Source organism: Gopherus evgoodei, chromosome 1 (genome assembly GCF_007399415.2).
Source record: "Gopherus evgoodei ecotype Sinaloan lineage chromosome 1, rGopEvg1_v1.p, whole genome shotgun sequence".
NCBI classification, from domain to species: domain Eukaryota; kingdom Metazoa; phylum Chordata; order Testudines; family Testudinidae; genus Gopherus; species Gopherus evgoodei.
In genome coordinates, this window is record NC_044322.1 from 215,802,274 (window position 1) to 215,821,900 (window position 19,627).

At 46.9% G+C, this 19,627-nt stretch overlaps 1 protein-coding gene across 6 annotated transcripts in view; it reads right to left on the reverse strand.

Moving 5' to 3' along the window:
- Positions 1 to 16,596, reverse strand: part of ING4 (inhibitor of growth family member 4) — a 36,290-nt gene extending 19,694 nt beyond the window's left edge. For 2 of the 6 annotated variants that reach the window (XM_030535643.1, XM_030535634.1), the window contains exon 1: positions 16,498 to 16,549. In XM_030535643.1, the coding sequence (XP_030391503.1) occupies positions 16,498 to 16,534 (37 nt within the window). In that variant the 5' untranslated portion in view covers positions 16,535 to 16,549. Of the gene's footprint in view, positions 1 to 8,893; positions 9,012 to 10,348; positions 10,585 to 16,497 lie in introns of all 6 variants that reach the window. The other 4 variants (XM_030535662.1, XM_030535669.1, XM_030535677.1 and 1 more) reach the window with 4 other exon arrangements.
- Positions 16,597 to 19,627: the final 3,031 nt, after the last annotated feature.

Sequence of the window (19,627 nt, forward strand, 5' to 3'; positions counted from 1 at the left end):
AAACAGCTGTGGGCCAAAAAGGAAGGTTGGGGGTGGGGAGGTGATACTTGATTTTAAATCAACCAGGGGCTCCCAGCTGAACAGCTGGCTGAGAGCCCTCAGGGTCAAATTAAAGGGCCCGGGGCTCCGGGGGCTGTGGGAACCCGGAGCTTTGTGGGGCTGGGGCAGGGATTTAAAGGGCTCAGAGCTCCTGCTGCTGAGGGGAGCCCAAGCCCTTTAAATCCCAGCCCCAGCACATCCACTGGAGCCACTGCCGGGATTCAAAGGGCTCTGGGCTGCCCGTGGCGGCGGGGAGCCCTGAGCCCTTTAAATCTCAGCCACGGCTGAGAATCTCTGCAGGCAGCTCAGAGCCCTTTGAATCCCAGTCACAGCTGAGATTTAAAGGGCTCTGGGCTCCCCACAGCTGTGGGGAGCTCAGAGCCTTTGAATCCCGTCCGCAGCTGGCAGGGCCGGCTTTAGGAAGTGCGGGGCCCAATTCGAACATTTTCGGCGGGGCCCTGGCAGGGATGTAAAAAAATGTAAAAAAAAAAAAGCCTCATTTCTTAGCAACCGGTTCCCTATAAAAAGTTCTGCCACAGTATGTATTTTTTGTACCAATAGGGTTACCATACGTCCGTATTTTCCTCCTGGATGGCCATTTAAGATCCAAAAAGCCTGACATGTCCGGGAAAGTACAGATGTATGTTAACCCTACCTAAAGTTCTTCTTTAAAAAGATGTGTCTGAACTAGAAATGAGCTCCGCCACTCCCTGAGGGTGTGCTAGGGTGCACGTGTAGGTCCCAACTCCTCCCTGCCCACCTCATTGAAGCAGGTGTGCAGGGTTACTTCCCTGGGAACTACAGGGCATCAGTGGACATGGGGCTGGCTGGAGGTGAGGGGGGAGGTGGCTGGAGGTAGGGTATGGCTGCAGGCTGGGCAAGGGGTGTGGGGCAGGCTGGAGACAGCGTGTGGGATGGGCTGGCTGGCTTCAGACAGGGCCACAGGAGGGGTGCGGCATGGGTTGGCAAGGCTGGAGACAAAGAAGTGCAGGACTGGCTGGCTTCAGGTAGGGGGGTGCGGCTGGGGTTGGCTGGAGACAGGGAAGGGGGTGCAGGGCTGGCTGGAGACGGGTTGGTGCAGGGCTGAAGGCAAGGCAGCGGGTGAGGAGCTGGCTGGAGATGGGCTGGCTGCAGACAGGAACTGGTGCAGGCAGGGCAGGAGGTGCGGCAGGGGTTGGCTGCGGGCAACTGGTGCAGGAACAGGGAGTACTGCCCATCCTGTATGGTGAGTGCCCCCTCCTCCTGCCTCCCCCACCAGGGTAGCAGTAGCAGCCCGTGGCTCAGGAGCTATTTAAAGGGCCTGGGGCTCCCTTGCTTCCACTGCCCCAGCCCTGTAAATAGCTGCAGGAGCCCCGGGGAAGTGGTGAGGCTCCAGGGGCTATTTAAAGGACCAGGGCAGCAAAGGCATCTGGAGACACCCCCCCCCCCCGCAGCTCTGGGGGCTATTTAAAGAGCCCGGGACTCCCCTGCTTCTATCGCCCCAGCCCTGTAAATAGCCGAGGGAGCCCTGGGGAAGTGGTGTGGCTTCAGCGACTATTTAAGGACCGGTGCAGCAGATGCAGCTGGAGCCCCGGCCCTTTAAATAGCCCCCAGAGCCCCCCGCTACCCCAGAGCTCTGGGGGTATTTAAAGGGCCCGGGGCTCCCCTTCTTCTACCACCCCAGCCCTTTAAATAGCCACTGGAACCCTGGGGAAGTGGTGGGGCTCCAGTGGCTATTTAAAGGGCTGGGGCAGTAGAAGCGATGGAAACCCCGGACTTTTTAAATAGCCTCCAGAGCCCCACAGCCCTACCCCAGGGCTCCAGCAGGGAAGTTCTGGTGGCAATTTAAAGGGCCTGGGAGCCACAGGCCTTTTAAATTGCCCCCCTGGGGAAGCTGGGCCACCCCGCTACAGTGCACTAGCTTTTGCCAGTACACCGTACTGGGGCTTGGGCATGTGGTCCTCCTAGCGGCGGGCTGATTCAGGGGAATTGGTTGAATTGGCCTAAAGCCGGCCCTGGCGGCTGAGATTTAAAGGGTTCTGGGCTCTTTGCGGCTGCGGGCAGCCCAGAGCCCTTTGAATCCCGGCTGCGCCTGAGATTTAAAGAGCTCTGAGCTCCCCGCCACTCAGGGCAGCCCAGAGCCTTTTGAATCCCGGCTGCGCCTGAGATTTAAAGAGCTCTGAGCTCCCCGCCACTCAGGGCAGCCCAGAGCCTTTTGAATCCCGGCTGCGCCTGAGATTTAAAGAGCTCTGAGCTCCCCGCCACTCAGGGCAGCCCAGAGCCTTTTGAATCCCGGCCGCGGCTGAGATTTAAATGGCTCTGAGCTCCCTGCCGCTGTGGTCAGCCCAGAGCCCTATGAATCCCGGTCGCGGCTGAGATTTAAATGGCTCTGGGCTCCCCAACACTGCGGGCCGCCCAGAGCCTTTTGAATCCCGGCCACGGCTGAGATTTAAATGGCTCTGGGCTCCCCACCGCTGCGGGCAGCTCAGAGCCTTTTGAATCCCGGCCGCAGCTGAGATTTAAAGAGCTCTGAGCTCCCCGCCACTGCGAGCAGCCCAGAGCCCTTTGAATCACGGCCGCGGCTGGGAGTTAAAGGACTCTGGGCTCCCCGTGGCTGTGGGCAGCGCAGAGCCTTTTGAATCCTGGCTGCAGCTGAGATTTAAATGGCTCTGGGCTCCCCACAGCTGCGGGCAGCTCACAGCCTTTTGAATCCCGGCCGCAGCTGGGATTTAAAGACCTCTGGGCTCCCTGCCGCTGTGGGCAGCTCAGAGCCCTATGAATCCCGGCCGTGGCTGAGATTTAAAAAGCTCTGAGCTCCCCGCCACTGCGAGCAGCACAGAGCCCTTTGAATCACGGCCGCGGCTGGGATTTAAAGGACTCTGGGCTCTCCGCAGCTGTGGGCAGCTCAGAGCCTTTTGAATCCCGCCGCGGGCCGCACAGTGAGCCTCTGCAGGCTGCATGTTGTGCAGGCCTGCTCCAGATCATTAACGAAGATATTGAACAAAACTGGCGCCAGGACTGACCCTTGAGGCACTCCACTTGATATCAGCTGCCATTGATCACTACCCATTGAGCCCAACAATCTAGCCAGCTTTCTATACACCTGATAGTCCATTCATCTAGCCCGTACTTCCTTAACTTACTGGCAAGAAGACTGTGGGAGACCGTATCAAAAGCTTTGCTAAAGTCAAGGAATAGACATCCACTGCTTTCCCCTCATCCACAGAGCCAGTTATCTCATCATAGAAGGCAATCAGGTTAGTCAGGCATGACTTGCCTTTGGTGAATCCATGCTGGCTCTTCCTGATCACTTTTCTCTCCTCGAAGTGCTTCAGAATTGATTCCTTGAGGACCTGCTCTGTGATTTTTCCAGGGACTGAGGTGAGGCTGACTGACCTCTAGTTCCCCAGATCCTCCTCCTTCCCTTTTTTAAAGATGTGCACTATATTAGCCTTTTTCCAGTCATCCGGGACCTCCCCCGATCGCCATGAGTTTTCAAGGATAATGACCAATGGCTCTGCAATCACATCTGCCAACTCTTTTCTAAATAGTCCCAAACCACTTCTTTCTTCACAGAGGGCTGGTCACCTCCTCCCCATGCTGTGCTGCCCAGTGCAGCAGTCTGGGAGCTGACCTTGTTTGTGAAGACAGAGGCAAAAAAAGCATTGAGTACATTAGCTTTTTCCATGTCCTCTGTCACTAGGTTGCCTCCCTTATTCAGTAAGGGGCCCACACTTTCCTTGACCACCTTCTTGTTGCTAACATACCTGAAGAAACCCTTCTTGTTACTCTTAATGTCTCTTGCTGGCTGCAACTCCAAGTGTGATTTGGCCTGCCTGATTTCACTCCTGCATGCCTGAGCAATATTTTTATACTCCTCCCTGGTCATTTGTGCAAGCTTCCACTTCTTGTAAGCTTCTTTTTTGTGTTTAAGATCAGCAAGGGTTACACTGTTAAGCCAAGCGGGTCGCCCGCCATATTTACTAATCTTTCTACACATTGGGATGGTTTGTTCCTGCAACCTCAATAAGGATTCTTTGAAATATAGACAATATGTAAACGGTGAACTTAGAACATACTGACCTGAGTCAACTGACCCTCTATGACAGCACAGCAGCAAGAGCTCAGGTGAATGATTGATGAGAAAGTAAATGTCAGTCTGTCCCTGTTGTCCCTTACAAAAATATTAATCAGAAAAAACAAGCTATGATTATGAAATGCCAACATGGCATATTTCAGGGACACACTGAGAAAAGATTTCAGATAGAAGGGTCCTTGTTAATGTAGCAGAAAAAGGCATAACAGAATTCAACTACTGGAAACTGAAGACAGACAAATTCAAATTAGAAATAAGGCACAATATGTTAACAGTGAAGGTAATTAACCAATGGAACAATTTGCCTTGGTTTGTGGTGGATTCTCCATCACTTAAACAGTCTATCTGTTTTTAAAAGATATGCGGTAGCTCAAACAGAAGTTGCTGGGCTTGATGCAGGAATCACTGTGTGAAATTCTATGTTGTGTGTTACTCTGACTAGATGATCATAATAGCCCCTTCTGGCCCTAAAACTATTAATCAAGCAGGTGATTCCTCCCAATCAGCACATTTTATTCCATCTTTTTTTAAAAAACTGTCAACAAAGCATGAAAAAAATTAATCACGATTAATCTCAGTTTGAATTGCACTGTTAAACAATAAAATATCAATTGAAATTTATTAAATATGTTTGGATGTTTTTCTACATATTCAAGTATATTGATTTCAATTACAACAAAACTCAATGTGTACACTGCTCACTTAATAAATAATAAAATAAAAATAATATAATATTTTATATACTGTAAAATGACAAAAAATAGTATTTTTCAATTCACCTCATACATGTACTGTAGTGCAATCTCTTTATCATGAACGTGCAACTTACAAATGTAGATTTTTTTTTTGTTACATAACTGCACTCAGAAAGAGAACAATGCAAAACTTTAGAGCATGAAAATATCTTGTGATACTGGCTACGACAGTGCTATGCGAACACCTGTTCTCACTTTCAGGTGACATTGTGAACAAGAAGTGAGCAACATTATCCCCAGCAAATGTCAACAAACTTGTTTGTCTGGGCGACTGAACAAGAAGTAGGACTCAGGGGACTTGTAGGCTCTAAAGTTTTATACTGTTTTATTTCTGAATGCAGTTATTTTTTGAACATAAATCTACATTTGTAAGTTCAACTTTCAAAATAAAGAGATTGCACTACAGTACTTGTATTAGGTGAATTGGAAAATACTATTTGTTTTTTTACAGTGCAAATATTTGTAATAAAATATCAAGTGAGCACTGTACAGTTTGTATCCAGTGTTATAATTGAAATCAATATATTTGAAAATGTAGAAAACATCCAAAAATATTCAAATAAATGGTATTCTATTATCGTTAAACAGTGATTAATCACGATTTTTTAATCATGCAATTAATTGCAATTTTTTTAATCACTTGACACTCTAAAAATTATATAAAGTAAAAGCTTTTTAAAATGTTTGTCTCCCTTGCATTTTTCTCCTTTTCCCTTCTCCGCTTGATTCGCCCTTTTTTTCTTACCTGTAGTAGGTTTCTTATCTTTTCCTGTCTTCTGTCTATATTGTACAACATTAAAAAAAAAATTACACTCTTCTCTTCTTCCCCCATCCCCTTCCTTTTTCTTTTCCTATATTTTTTTCTTACTTAATCCACATAACCAGCCTCTACCTTCTCCTATCTTTCCTTTCCTCCCACGTTCCCAGTTTCCTGTATTCTTGCACATTGTATCCTGTTTCTCTCAATATGAGTCTCATTCTTCAGCCTTATCCATAAAAATCACACACAGGCTCTCTCTGCACTTACATCGCTATGTAGAGTACATATACTGTCCACCATCTAAGTATGTGTATAAACAGCAGTGTAGACAGTGAGGCACTGCATAGGCAAGTAAAGATACACCAAAACCTCAGGACATATACCCTACTTGGCTCTCTACACACTCAAGCAGTGCCTCCCCATCTACACTGCAATTTTAATGTCATGCTGCCTCCATGCTGCCAGGAAAACACTCAAGCACCAGGGAGACTGAGGCTGGGGCAAGGCAACAGGAAAAGGCTCCAGCAGCTCCCTGCTGTCTGAGCCTTTCCCCGTTGCCTCCGCTCCTTGCTGGAGTCTTTTTCCCTATGGTAAGGAGAGGCACCAGGAACAGGAAGATTTTAGAGCCTTTTCACAGCTCTTTCCCCCCGGTGGAGTCTTTTCTTGAGACGGTTAGCTAGTACAGACGCAGCCTGCTTTTCACTGCACCCTGTAACTACAGATACCCTAAAGCCATCACCATTGTAGACAAGACCACAGGCATTCACACAGCACACTATGCTGATTTTCCCCTCGTAGAATACACAGACTTATCTGCCATTATCCTGAAAATCCTATAAAAAACTCAAAACATTCATAGATATGCAGAGGATTAGTGGGATTACTGATATTTATATAGAAACAAGTTACGATTCACAGCCATTAATATTTTTCATACTGCAAGCCTATGTAACTGCACAATGTTACTCTTCATCTTCCCTCCCTCTCTAACATTTGATTACCTACTTATTGTGTCTTATCTTACATTAGGACTTGTCTACACACAAGAATTCCATTAGTGTAGTAAAACCAATGCATCTTACATTGATTGCATGTGCCCACATTGTTGTAGTTGCATTGTGGTAAGATACATTGCTTTTGGGCCTTATATTCATATAGCAGGGCTGTGCTGCATCAATTCCAGTATGGATAGACATGGCAGGCTTCCTTGCACTGCTCCTAGGCACGCTGCATTCTGAGTAATTTTTGCTCCAGATTGTGAGATCCTTCCGGGAGGCCAGAGAAATTGGGGGAAGAGAGGCCTAATTCCTACAATCTTCTCACTGTATCCTGGAATTTAGATGATGAAGTGCCATTTCTAAACAACTCTGTCACAGTGATGGAAATATACTGTGCTCCTGTCCATTACTGAGACTGAAAAGCAGGTCTTGGAATAACTGAAAGCATGCAATGTGGTACCCATGCTGACTGAGAATTTTTTTAATTGTTTGAGAAATTCAGAGAAGGACCCAGAAATGGAATCTGCATGACCAACAAAACCTATTCTTTGATCAACTGCCTTTGGAGGGATGCTGCTATTTGCTCCAGGCAACAAGCATTGATAACCTGGAGATTCAGGATGATGAAAGCTTCAAAACTTCAGACTGCATGAGGGCACTGATGAAGCAGGGCCAGAGCCAGAATGAGAGCACCTCTCAGCACGCACAAGTGAGTGACAACCACTGTTTGGAAGCTGACCATCACCAATTGCTACCAATCAGTGCAAAAACCATTTCAGTAATGAAAGATCCACAGTTGGAGCTGTTAATGCAAAGTGTGTACAAGACTATTCAGCATTTGACACTGCATCATGTGATCAAAGTAGGTCATACAGGAACTCACTGCTGTGTATGAAAAGATCCCAATTGTGATAGGGATCTACTGAAAGGACCCATGTGCCCATTCTGTTTCCCCCTTACCAACTCTTGCCATTCAATTACGCCATGGTTCTGTAGGCCTTGTTTGAAGACCCCAACAGTTAACGAGCATTAACACTGGATGGGTCAGGAAAAGTTCGTGATACTAGGATCTTCAGAAATTCAGCACTAGTCACAAAAATGAAACGAAGTTCTCTTCCCCTACTGCACTCCAGATATGAATGAAGAAATGGAACCAACTTATTCTGGATGACTCAGCACCACCTTCTTGTTTCCCTGGCTTATAAAGGGAGCTACTGTAAATCTTGACAGGAACCGACAGACCAGTTAACTATACCCTAAGCCACTGTAAGATGGTTACAGAGCATGCATTTGGTAGGCTGAAGGGGAGGTGGAAATGTCTGACACAGACAGACTGTTCTGGGACTCATCTTCCTTCTATTACTGCTGTAGGTTGTTTTTACACATAATTTGAGATTAAAGGAGGAGTAATTGCTGCCGATTGGACAGAGGTGCAGAGGCTACCTGACAAATCTGAATAGTCCAAGGTGCAATCCACTGTTGGCAATATTGCCAGCAGAAGTGCCATGGTCAAAAATGCTCTGTGCATACACTTTGAGAACAGGAGACAGCAACATATTATGTTTTGGTAGAATATATACTGAATTATACAATTATCTGTATTGCAGAAGTGCCTACGGTCCCAAATGAGCAATTTGGGTGTCATTGTTCTAGGCACTGTACAAACACGTAACAGAAAAATGGTGCCTGTCCTGAAATCTTTTCATCTTCTGATTTTATGCATTTTAATGCTATTAAATAAACTTTAGCATCTGTGTTTTGAAACCAAGAACACCACTGCTGCTTATTAAACAATACACATTTTATTAAACACAATTAGAACTTCAGCAACCATGCAAAGCATTCACAAACATAACAAAATATAAAGATCAAGTCTGTGACAGATAAGACACAGATTAAGTAGTTCTCCTTGTCCTGAGGATTGGATTAGTCGGAGAATGACTGGGAACATGTGGGGAAAGTGAAAAATATCCTCAATCTCAATATAGTCTTTTGTCTGGCGATAAAAATTTCCCTGGAACCTAATGCCAGCCCCCCCCCCCCCCCATTTACATTAACTCTTACGGGGAAATTGGATTTGCTTAACATTGTTTCACTTAAAGTAGCATTTTTCAGAAACATAACTACAACATTAAGCAAGGAGTTACTGTATCTATATGCCTTACAATCATTAGTGGGCTTCATCTTCATAACATTCCTGTGAGGAAAGTATTATCCCTATTTTACAAATGGAGAACTGAGGCACAGAGTAGCTTTATCAACTTGCCAGAGTCACACAAGAAGTCTGTAGCTAATCCAGGTATCCTGGTCCTTTCTCTTGTGCTCCAATTTATAAAGCAGCAAGCATCAGTGGAACTTTTAGTAAGGTATGTCTATTGCAGGTACTGTTCAAAGAAACAGAGATCAGTCAGTAATCATAGTGAATGCAGTAGATATGGAAACTCAGCACTCCCAAAAAGAAAACATATCATTTCCCTTCCCCCCAACCCCTCTTTTTTTGGGACCATTTTCACATTAATTTACCATAGTTCCCCAACAACCTGGCCCCCAGAGCAAGATGGTAAGCAGCCTTTAAATGCTTCCTAGAAAAAGGATGTTTATCATTATGTCGATGCTAATCTTTACTTTAACAGTTTGATAGAGTGTGGGAAAATGATGCATTATATGAGACTTGCTTAGAACTCTAGTTACACCATCGCAGGCAGTCTTGGTCTTGGTTTTGGAACACATGACTCTGATGCAGAGTCCCAAAAGGCAAAAGAAGACATTATTCAAGAGGGCTAAATGCAAGCCAGAGAGACTGCAGGGTTTTCTGCTGAGATGGCTCTGCCAGATTTGCTGCTTGATAAATGACAAAATGTATCCTGACATAGAATGGAAGGGATGGGGAAACATGCACTGCCTAAATGTGCATATCAAATTAGAATGCCTCTTGTCCCAGAAATTTTCTGATATGCCAGGAGACATGAAAAAAATCAGGATTAAAAATAAATAATCATCTCTGAAAACTTGTGATACAATGCACTAACAGGTTTAAGTGAGTTACTCTGATATGCCAGCCAATAACGCCGATGAAGCATTGAACCCCCTTTTTTTTGCACAGAAGTACTGTAATTTTCCATGGACTTGTTATATTATACTGTTACGCATGCAGTTAAACCAAAGGCTCAAGATAGTGAATGACATTGCTTATGATGCTGTATTAACATGATGTTTTAATGTAACTGAAAAGATGCAATTATACTACTGTACTTTGAACTATGTATGTATTGCTGGCAGATATTGTGTTCAAACTTTGTGCTCTCAAAATTGCTTCTATAGTTATGTTACAACACATCATGGGCCATTTCTGCTGGAATTATTTTTTTGCTGCTGCTGTTTGTTTGCCATTTTGTACCCAACCACATGGCTCAATGGGGGAAGAAAAAATGAAAGTGTCAGGAATCGAACAAGGGAGAGTAGTGGCAGGAGAAGATGGGTATGTGTGGAGAAAGGGGGAGAGGCTGGGGCAAGTAGTCTCAGCAGCATTTTGGAAGGTGCGGGATGGGGGTGGAGCAGAGCAATGAGGAGGAGAAATTGAGAGGTTTCCAAATGACAGCTGTATTTACCCACTTACAGAAGCAAAAGGTGGCAAAGCAAACCTTGGAGAAAGTCCACTCTCTCCCCTCCTCCCCCCCACACAAAAAAGCTACAATGATTATGTATTACAATAAAAACTTACTGGCTGAGGGCCCCTCATCTCCCTAGTATGCTGTCTCCGTTGTCATCTGTGAGGCAGATGTATCTGCATCTGGAGCAGGTCCTGACTGATGGCCTCCAGGACAATGCCATGAATATCAAGCAGCTTCTGAGTAGACATGTCAGTGCTATCCTCCTATTGCTCTATCTCATCATGGCTATCAGCACTCTTCTGGGGAGCCTCCAGACAGGGTCAACACTGTTTGTAAGCAACCTAGGCTGAATGATGGGCAGGGTGGATTTGATCTGAGAACTGCAAGCCCAAGCATCTCTAATGTTCTCTTCCCAGTGAGCACTGAGTCCATGCACCAAGTCCCTAAAAGCAATTAAAACTCCTCCTGGTTCCAGGCAGATGTGCAAAGCATAATGAACAAAGAAGGTTAGATTTGGTTGGGAAAGCTCTTTCAAAAGTAGTCTATGAATGGGAACTGTACATTTGCCAGTGTTGTCTGAACAGGTGGGTGACTTCTAGCTGAGATGAGCTCAGAACAGAAATGTAGAAAGCTGACCAGAGAGGTCAAATCTGTTGTGACCATTGTAGTGAGAGACAGCAGCAGAAGAACTATTTGCCATGGAAGTGAAACAAGTCCCTGCTGCACTACACAGATTTAACTCCTACCGGTGCAGACTTACTATAGATAGAAACAAGGGTAACTTCCATCAGTGGACATCTAGAGAAGCATGGGTTGGAGGAAATGTGTGTGTTTGAGTAGATGTACAGCAGTTCCCTCCAATATAAGGGCAATTTCACCAGTGGAACTTTCATGTGTACATAGGGCCTTGGGTAAAATGCTCTTCAGGGCAGGGATCATATCTTCTTATTGTACATGTTTGTACAGTGCCTAGCACAATGAGGCCACAGTCCTTAAGGGTCCTTTGATTGCTACAAAAATCACATTCTTGTGCCATCAACTTGCCCCTCAAGATTATACTCATTTACCACTCCCTACAAAATCTCTAACAGTCATTTGTCTCATGTATCCCAGTCAAAAAAAGTCACGTTCTCTGGCCTTCCGACCCCAAAAATCAAGCAAACGCAAACACAGCACACACAGACTGCCTCTACACAGAAGGGACTTCTTACATGGGCTCTTCTAAGAGTCTACATACATACACACAAGCTCCTTTCCACAAAACAAGGCGCTCCTTCCCCCGATCCCAGTCTTCTCTCTCCCAGCCGTCACCTCAGACTCTTCCCTTCCCAAGTTCTCTCTCTGATCTCCCTCCTTTTTCCTCCCTCTCTCATTACCCACAGCTTCCTTAGTGTAGGGGAGGAGAAAGTGCTTCACTATGTAGCTTCCTCCTCCCATTACAGGATCTGATAGCTACAGCATAGCAGATCCAGCTTCTGCAATAGTGGAGGCAGGGGACAAAAAATGGTTTAGGTCAGTGGGTCTCAAACTTTTTTTACTGGTGACCTCTTTCACATAGCAAACCTTTGATTGTGACCCCCTCTTCCCCAATAAATTGAAAACATCTTTTTATATATTTAACACCATTATAAATGCTGGAGGCAAAGTGGGATTTGGGGTGGAGGTTGACAGTTCGCAACCCCCGAAGTAATAACCTTGTGACTCCCTGAGGGGTCCTGACCCCGTTTGAGAACCCCTGGTTTAGGACATTAAATGGAGATAAGAAGCTGCAGGAGGACACGTTTTAGGGAAGTCAGAAGAAGCCTTTTCATTTTTAACTCCTCTGATACTGGACAGAGTTGAAGGGGACACACAGACATCACCAGAGAGGAAGAAAGCTGAAGAGACATGTTTCCTCCTTTACCACCACCTCCGTTGCATCTATGTTTCCAGGAAGTGTAGCTGCTTCACCACGATGAAGTTAGTTGCTGGAGGACATGCTCAGTTCAAATGTGTCTGTCTGTGAATAGACTCAGCGAAACTAGGGCATGCTCAGTACAGACACAACAGTCACATTTTTAAACAGCAAGCCTAGCATGCTCTGCAGAGTATAATACAAACTGCAAACGGAGATGGTTTTATAGTCTTATAATTTTTTCAGTTTTCATAGGGACAGCAAGACGTGCGTCTCTGACCCTAGAACCATCCCTTCTGCTAAATTTTAAGTGCCTGCTGCAAACTACAAAGGTGTTAGAGCTGAAAAATATTTTTACAGTGGGGAGTGTTAGACAACCCACTTATTACACACACAAAACTGCATTAAAAGAACATGCAACCTTAATTCTGGCATTTCCTAACTTCTAGAAGCTTGACTTTGAAACCTTAATGTTCTTATAAGAAAGTTTTTTAATGGGTAATTTCAAATTTCATCATGTGATATACTGACAGCCACATGGCTCATCAGCAGAGTTAAAACCTTTAAATCCACTGCACTGACCTCTAGCACCTGAGCTAAGCAGTAACTGACAGCAATAGTAGGTTGTTGTCCTCTACATGGATTGATGCAGAAGGGGTACAAGACATTTTGCCAGTGGGTTTCACAGCAATTTGCTGACAGCAAACGAATGGCGTAAAACAGGAATGTTGGGTTCCAGTCCAGCTTCTGGAAAGTGTGCACTCCGGTGGTCACGCAGCCTTCTGTTCCTATGCCTTCCAACCGGTCCTTGTCTAGTCCTCTCTCTTCATTCCAGTGCCAGTCAATCCTAGTCCTTTCCTCTGAGCTCCAGGTCTGAGCCCTAGTCCCTTGTATCCCTGTAAAATCCATTTCTTTCCCTCTTCACCGCTCCACACTGGCTCCCAGTCTCCCTCCCTGGGCTCATGTAAACTCAATTCTCCCACACATACCTTGCCTGAGCCTTCCCTTTCCCCAATATCTTTGCCCATCTAGTCTTAGTTCTCTCGCCATACCCTGGCTCCTCCCGAGCTTTGTCTCTCCTGCCCCGGCTCAGTATCTATAACCAGCTAATCCCAGTTTTCCTGCCAAATCTTCTCTCTCCAAGTCTGGTTCTTGTCCTGTCTGCTTTAAATTGAGGCAGCTCCCTTCTCCACACTGTCTGGGCGCAGCAGGGAGAGAACTGAGACCACAGGGGAGAGAGAGTCTCTCTGCTTTTAGTTCCAGTGCCACACTGGCCCACAGCAGCCAAGAGTGGCAATTGCAGGGAAGTGTTGTTTGGCCCCTGCAGCCTGAAGCTAGAGCATACTCAGTACTGAAAGAATTTTCAGAGAATTTAGCTGTTAAGTTCCAGCAAGTTTATACTGAGCATGTGCAAACAGATTTTCCCCCCAAAAAACTTGTAACTTGGCCATACAGTAACTCCTCACTTAAAGTCGTCCCGGTTATTGTTGTTACGTTGCTGATCAATTAGGGAACATGCTCGTTTAAAGTTGTGCAATGCTCTCTTATAACATTGTTTGGCAGCCACCTGCTTTGTCCACTGCTTGCAGGAAGAGCAGCCCATTGCAGCTAGCTGGTGGGGGCTTGGAACCAGGGTGGACCGGCAGTTCCTCAATCAGCTCCCCACTCCCCTAAGTTCCCTGTGCAGCAGCCACCCAGCAGGCTATCAATTGCCCGCAGTTCAGCTGTCCCTCCCCCCATTGCCATGTGCTGCTCCTGCCCTCTGCCTTGGAGCTGCTCCCCGAGACTTCTGCTTTCTGTGCACACCGGGGGGGGGGGGAAGAGGAAGAAGAGGGGGGCTAATGTCAGGGTGTCCCCCTCCCCCCTAGTCCTGCACCCTGCTTACCCCATCTTTTATAGAGCAGGGATGACACAAGACATGGCTCACGATGGAGGGAGCTTGCTGGCAGCAGCTGCAGTCTCAGCAAGATGATCTAATTAACAAGGCAATGTACTTAAAAGGGAAATGCACATCTCTCTCGTGCACACACACACACGTGTGTTGTTGTCTGTGATGCTGTCTCTCTTCCCTCCATTCCTGCTACCTTGTAGAGTGAGAGAGTTAACCTTGAGGGCTCAGCCAATTACTAGTTCATCATTTAGCAGTAAGGCATTCCCTGGGAAATATCCCACCCTCTGACTCTTCCACCTCAACCAAGCTTCACAATCATCATCACTGTGTACCAGTGTTAAATTGTTCGTTTAAAACTTATACTGCATGTGTGTGTTTGTATATTTTATACATACATATATATATATATATATATATATATATATATATATATATATATATATATATATATATACACACACACACACACACACACACACACACACACACACACACACACTTAAATATAGTCTTATGTCTGGTGAAAAAAAGTTCCCTGGAACCTAACCCCTTCATTTACATTAATTCTTATGGGGAAATTGGATTCACTTAACATTGTTTTGCTTAAAGTCGCATTTTTCAGGAACATAACTACAACATTAAGTGAGGAGTTACTGTATTTGGGTGAATTTTCTCCAGGATGGCAAAAGGCACAATCTTGACTACCAGGGCAACTTCCCTGCCAAATTTAAAGTCCCTACTTTAACACATACTAGCACTTTCTAAATAATAGTTTGCTAACATATCTTTTTTAAATATGACAAACATTTTCTCCTAGACTTGTTCTCAGAAGCAGCTGAACTACTTTGGCTGAAATTAAAAATAATAAAATAATAATAATCAGCTCACAAGACTTTCCCCCCCAAAATGGACCAAGTTTGGTAAAGTTATAAGCAACTGAAAGTGAGGGTCTTATAATGAGAAGTATCAGGCAATCTTAAAAAATGGTGCTACCAGCTTCATCTATAAAATTACCACTTACACTATAACAAAAAACAAGCAAGGAAAATTTTAAAACATCTATGCAAATAAAAATAACCAGCTATAACAAACACCATACAAATATAAGAAAAAATCATAAATATAGTGGAATTTAGCTCACCACCACCCTCTCCAGCCATCTACTAAAGAGAAAAAACACTGAAAACCGTCCACTCTCCTTTATTGCTTTCGGGGAGGGGGGGATGGAGAAAAATATGCTTTTTTGTCAATTATAGGAGACAGAACTTTAAATCTAACTACTTTCTCTCTTCTTTACTCAAACCATCACTAAAGTTACAGACAACAACAAAAAATTCATGGGAGCCCATGGCCTATCCGTGACTTTTACTAAAAATATCCATGACAAAATGGAAAGCTCAGCTGCAGGGTCCGCAGACCACCCCCAGCAGCCAGGCACTGGTGAGGGCCCACTTGAAGCTCCAGGAGCCCCCAACGCCAGGTGGCAGAGGTACCCCGCAGCTCCCAGCCACTGTAGGCTGAAGTCAAGGAGGTTGCTGGAAATCAGAGATTCCGTGACTTCTGAAACCTCCATGAAAGAATCATATCCTTAACCATCACCCACACCGATACCAGCTGTATGGCTGCCAGCTCTTGCAGGAGCCTGGCACAAACAATCTGCTTTCTGAACATAGCAGCAGCCATACTGGGTCAGACCAATGGTCCATCTAGCCCAGTATCCTGTCTTCTGACAAGGGCTGGTGTCAGCCGCTCCACAATGAAGACACCAGGCAATCATTCAGCGTCCACTCCCACTCATAGGTTTAGGGAACCCAGAGCATGAGGTTGCATCCCCAACCATGTTGGCTAATAGTCACTGGCCTGTCCTCCATGAAATTATCTAGGCTTGTTTGTTTGTTTTAAATGTTATAGTCTCTTAGCCTACACAACAGCCTGTGGCAACAAGTTTCACAGGTTAACTGTGCAGTATGGGGCAGGGGGAACAAGCTAAAAAAACCCACCCTTCCCCCAGCATATAAACCGCGATGAAAGGAGAAGTCAGCAGGGAAAGGATGCAGGCGAGAAGGTGCAGAAGAGGAAGCTGCTCCACCCCTACCCCCAGGCAGGAACTGGCTCCGAGGGCAGGTGTGCAGGACTGACCCAGACCACATCGAGCCGGGCTCCAGAGACCGCAGGAAGAGCAGGAACGGCGAACAGCTCCGCGACGCCAGGGCGAGGCCGCCACCCCAGGAGCGCGGGGAAGGGGCCACAGCGCCGGCGCCGCACTTTAATCCCAGTCCCCGCCGCGCACTGGCGCTAGCCGGGCTCGGTCCGCGCCACCGCGCCCTGGGCGGGACTGCGCGCGCTTGGAGCCGAGCCCCGGAAGCCCGCGCGCCGCTTCGCCCCGAGCCGAACCCACTCCCGCCAAGAGCAGCCCCAGGCAACGACCCTCCCGGCAGGCGCTACCCCCCGCCGCGCCGCGCCGCGGCTCTTACTATCCAGGTAGTGCTCCAGGTACATCCCCGCCGCCATCTTGGGCCTCAAACACAGACACTTCCGGCCGGGGCCGGAAACCGGTAACTTCTGTCCTTCCGTCCGACAGGCGTCACTTCCTCCCCTTTCGAAAGTGCTTCCGTGTAGAACAGGGCCGCTTCCGGCGGTGCGAGGCGCCGCTTTGAATTATCGCCTGTTCCTGGTTCCGCGCGCGCAGGGGGGGGATCGGAGAGCCCGTTGCGGGGCGCTAACGACACACGCTGACGCACGCACCGGTCAGAGCGACGCGGTGGCGGGACGGGCCTGGCTCCGCGCCGCAGGCGGTCAGACCCCGAGGCGAGTCGCCGGAGCTGGGGCGGCGGGGATCGCGCGCACGCGGGTCCCGGGGCGGAGGAGGCCGCAGGACCGCTCGGCCGAGCCGCGCAGTAGAGCAACCGGTGACCGGCTTGTACTAGGTCCCAGGGGCCGAGTCGGGTGCGAGGCTGGGACAGCAGCACGGGGTGGGGAGGCGGGTAGCAACGCTGGGAGTTAATGTAAAGAGTTGTGAGGACCTGGGCCCCATCCTGGGGCAGAAAAGCGGGTGTTTACATGGACCCGTCACTGGCCTGCTGTTGCCCGGTCATTTGCCGGCGCAAGGCCCTGTCCAGCTAGCGGGGAAGGTGCTAATGATGGGAAAGAAAAGGAGAATTCAGTCCAGACTGGTTTGGTATCCAGTCACAATCAGAAACAACTGTGAGCGTGTCGGGATTCGTCTCAGGCCCTCCCAGGCTCCAGGAGGGGTAGTTTTCATCGGACTAAAGAGCCCTGGCAACACTGGGGAAGAGAGTGGAAATATCTCCCTATTACTTCCAGCGGGAGCACTCACAGAAGTGTTGGGACCCTGAGAGGAAGAGCGCAGGTCCTAGCCTCAGCAGTGAGCACTATCCCCAGGGTGGGACAGGTGCTAGCGGTGTTGTTCTCACCTTGTGACCCTGGCTCATGCCCTCCAGGAGCAGTGTAGTTACTTGGTTCAGACAGTGGATGATTCGGTCATTATCTCTTAATCAATTGTTTGATCTGAGGACGAATAGGGATTTAGCATTAATACAGGAAATGGATTGAATGGAGCCATTACCTTGTGGGGGGAAAGAGAGAGGAGGCCAGACAATAAGACACCAACTGACATAGCCTAGCTATCAATGCAGCCCAGCCAGACCCTGAGGCAGCCTGGGGCTTTTGCTTACCTTTTTGCAGGCCACATGTTTTGACTGCTCCAGATGTACTTTACTCCAGGCACAAGTTCTTTGCACTCACATCTTTGAGGTCTGTCTCTTAGATAGAAATTTGAAATTATTCCCCAATCATTCCTCTCTTCATAGTCACTTTACAGGAGACCCAGTGCAGCTGTCATATCCCTTTACCAGCTCTCTACTAATTCCAAGGTGTCCTGGGAATTAAGTGTCTCTTGTCTCCCTTGCCTCCACACCAATGGCAGCCAATGAGCTTTTTGCTTATCACAAGGAGGAAAGGGTGTCTACAGACATGAAAGAAGAAAAGTCCCAGTGACAAAAGAGGAGACCAAGAGGGAAATATGAAATGTACAAAAGGGGATTTATATGTGGCCATCCAGCTGCTCCATTGGGGATGGGAGATAAAGAGGCCCAGAAAAAATATAAAGGGGGTGAATATAGACAAAAGAGGACGATATTGAGATGGTAGCTACAGCAACAGGTGGAATATGTATATGGGAAATGGGATGCAATATCTTTTCTTCAAGGGTTTGAAATTCCAACTCTTTATTAAAGTACAAGAATCATGAATCCTATTCAGGTCACGTGCTCCCAGGAAAACACTAACACAGCCATGTCATTTGAACTGAGTGCTTTGTGGGAGATATTTAATAAAAAGAATCAGTAAGGCAGTAGAGTAAGCCCTTGGAGCTGCTCAAGACCTCAAAGACACCATTAATACTTGCGTCACAGAACTTAATCTACACAGTACAATGCCTGCTGCAATTCAGATTCAGTAAAGTAAAGGCTCCAAAAGGAAGAAAAATCAACTTTGAGGTAAGCAGGACATCTGAATAGTGTGTGTGCGTGTAACTATTGCAATGGTGAGCAGAGGGGAAAGGCCTGGAGAGGTGTATGACTGATTGAGAGACTGAATGGCTGTAGACCAATGGTTCTCAATATTTTTTTCCAGACCACTTGAAAATGACTGAGGGTCTTGGCGGACCACTTAATGATCTTTCCCAATGTTGTTTGTACAGTTAGCTAGCTATTGTAAAGCACTTTGGATAAGTGTTATATAATAAAAACTTAGTTTTTTTTTAATTCTACAGATAAAAGCACAATTCATATTTTAATATCAGTAGTCTTAACCTTTCTAATGTGATGAATGTGCCCTCTCTCCCCCACTGAACTGGGGTCGGGAAGGAGGGGGGCCTCTCCCCCGCCACAGCAGGCACAGAGCTGAGGCTGGGAAGGAGGCTGTCTCTCCCTGGCAGCCGCAGCCCTGGTGCTGGGAAAAGTCGCCTCTTTCTCTGGCTGCTGCAGCCCTGCACATCCCAAATTCCCCACACCCCCTCTTTTCATCCCATTACTCCCTCTCACCTACCTCCTATTCCCCCCAAGACCACCATCTCACCTTACATGTATGTTTTCTCCAGGGTCCAGCGTGGCTCCACTAATTAGGTGAGTGGCCCTTCATTCTGTTGTGTGCAGCTGTCCAAGAGCACACCTTAGGCCTGGTCTACACTATGAGTTTAAGTCAAATTTAGCAGCATTAAATTGAAGTAACCCTGCACCCATCAACACAATGAAGCCATTTACTTCAACATATAGGGCTCTTAAAATCAATTTCTGTACTCCTGCCTGAGGAGGGGGCTAGCGCTGAAATCGACACTGCCGATTCGAATTAGGGTTAGTGTGGATGCAATTCAATGGTATCGGCCTCCGGGAGCTATCCCACAGTGCACCATTGTGTCTGCTCTGGACAGCAATCTAAACTCGGTGCACTGGCCAGGTAGACAGGAAAAGCCCTGCAAACTTTTGAATTTAATTTCCTGTTTGCCCAGTGTGGAGAGCTGATCAGCACAGCTAACCATGCAGTCCGAGAATCGAAAAAGAGCTCCAGCATGGACCATACGGGAGG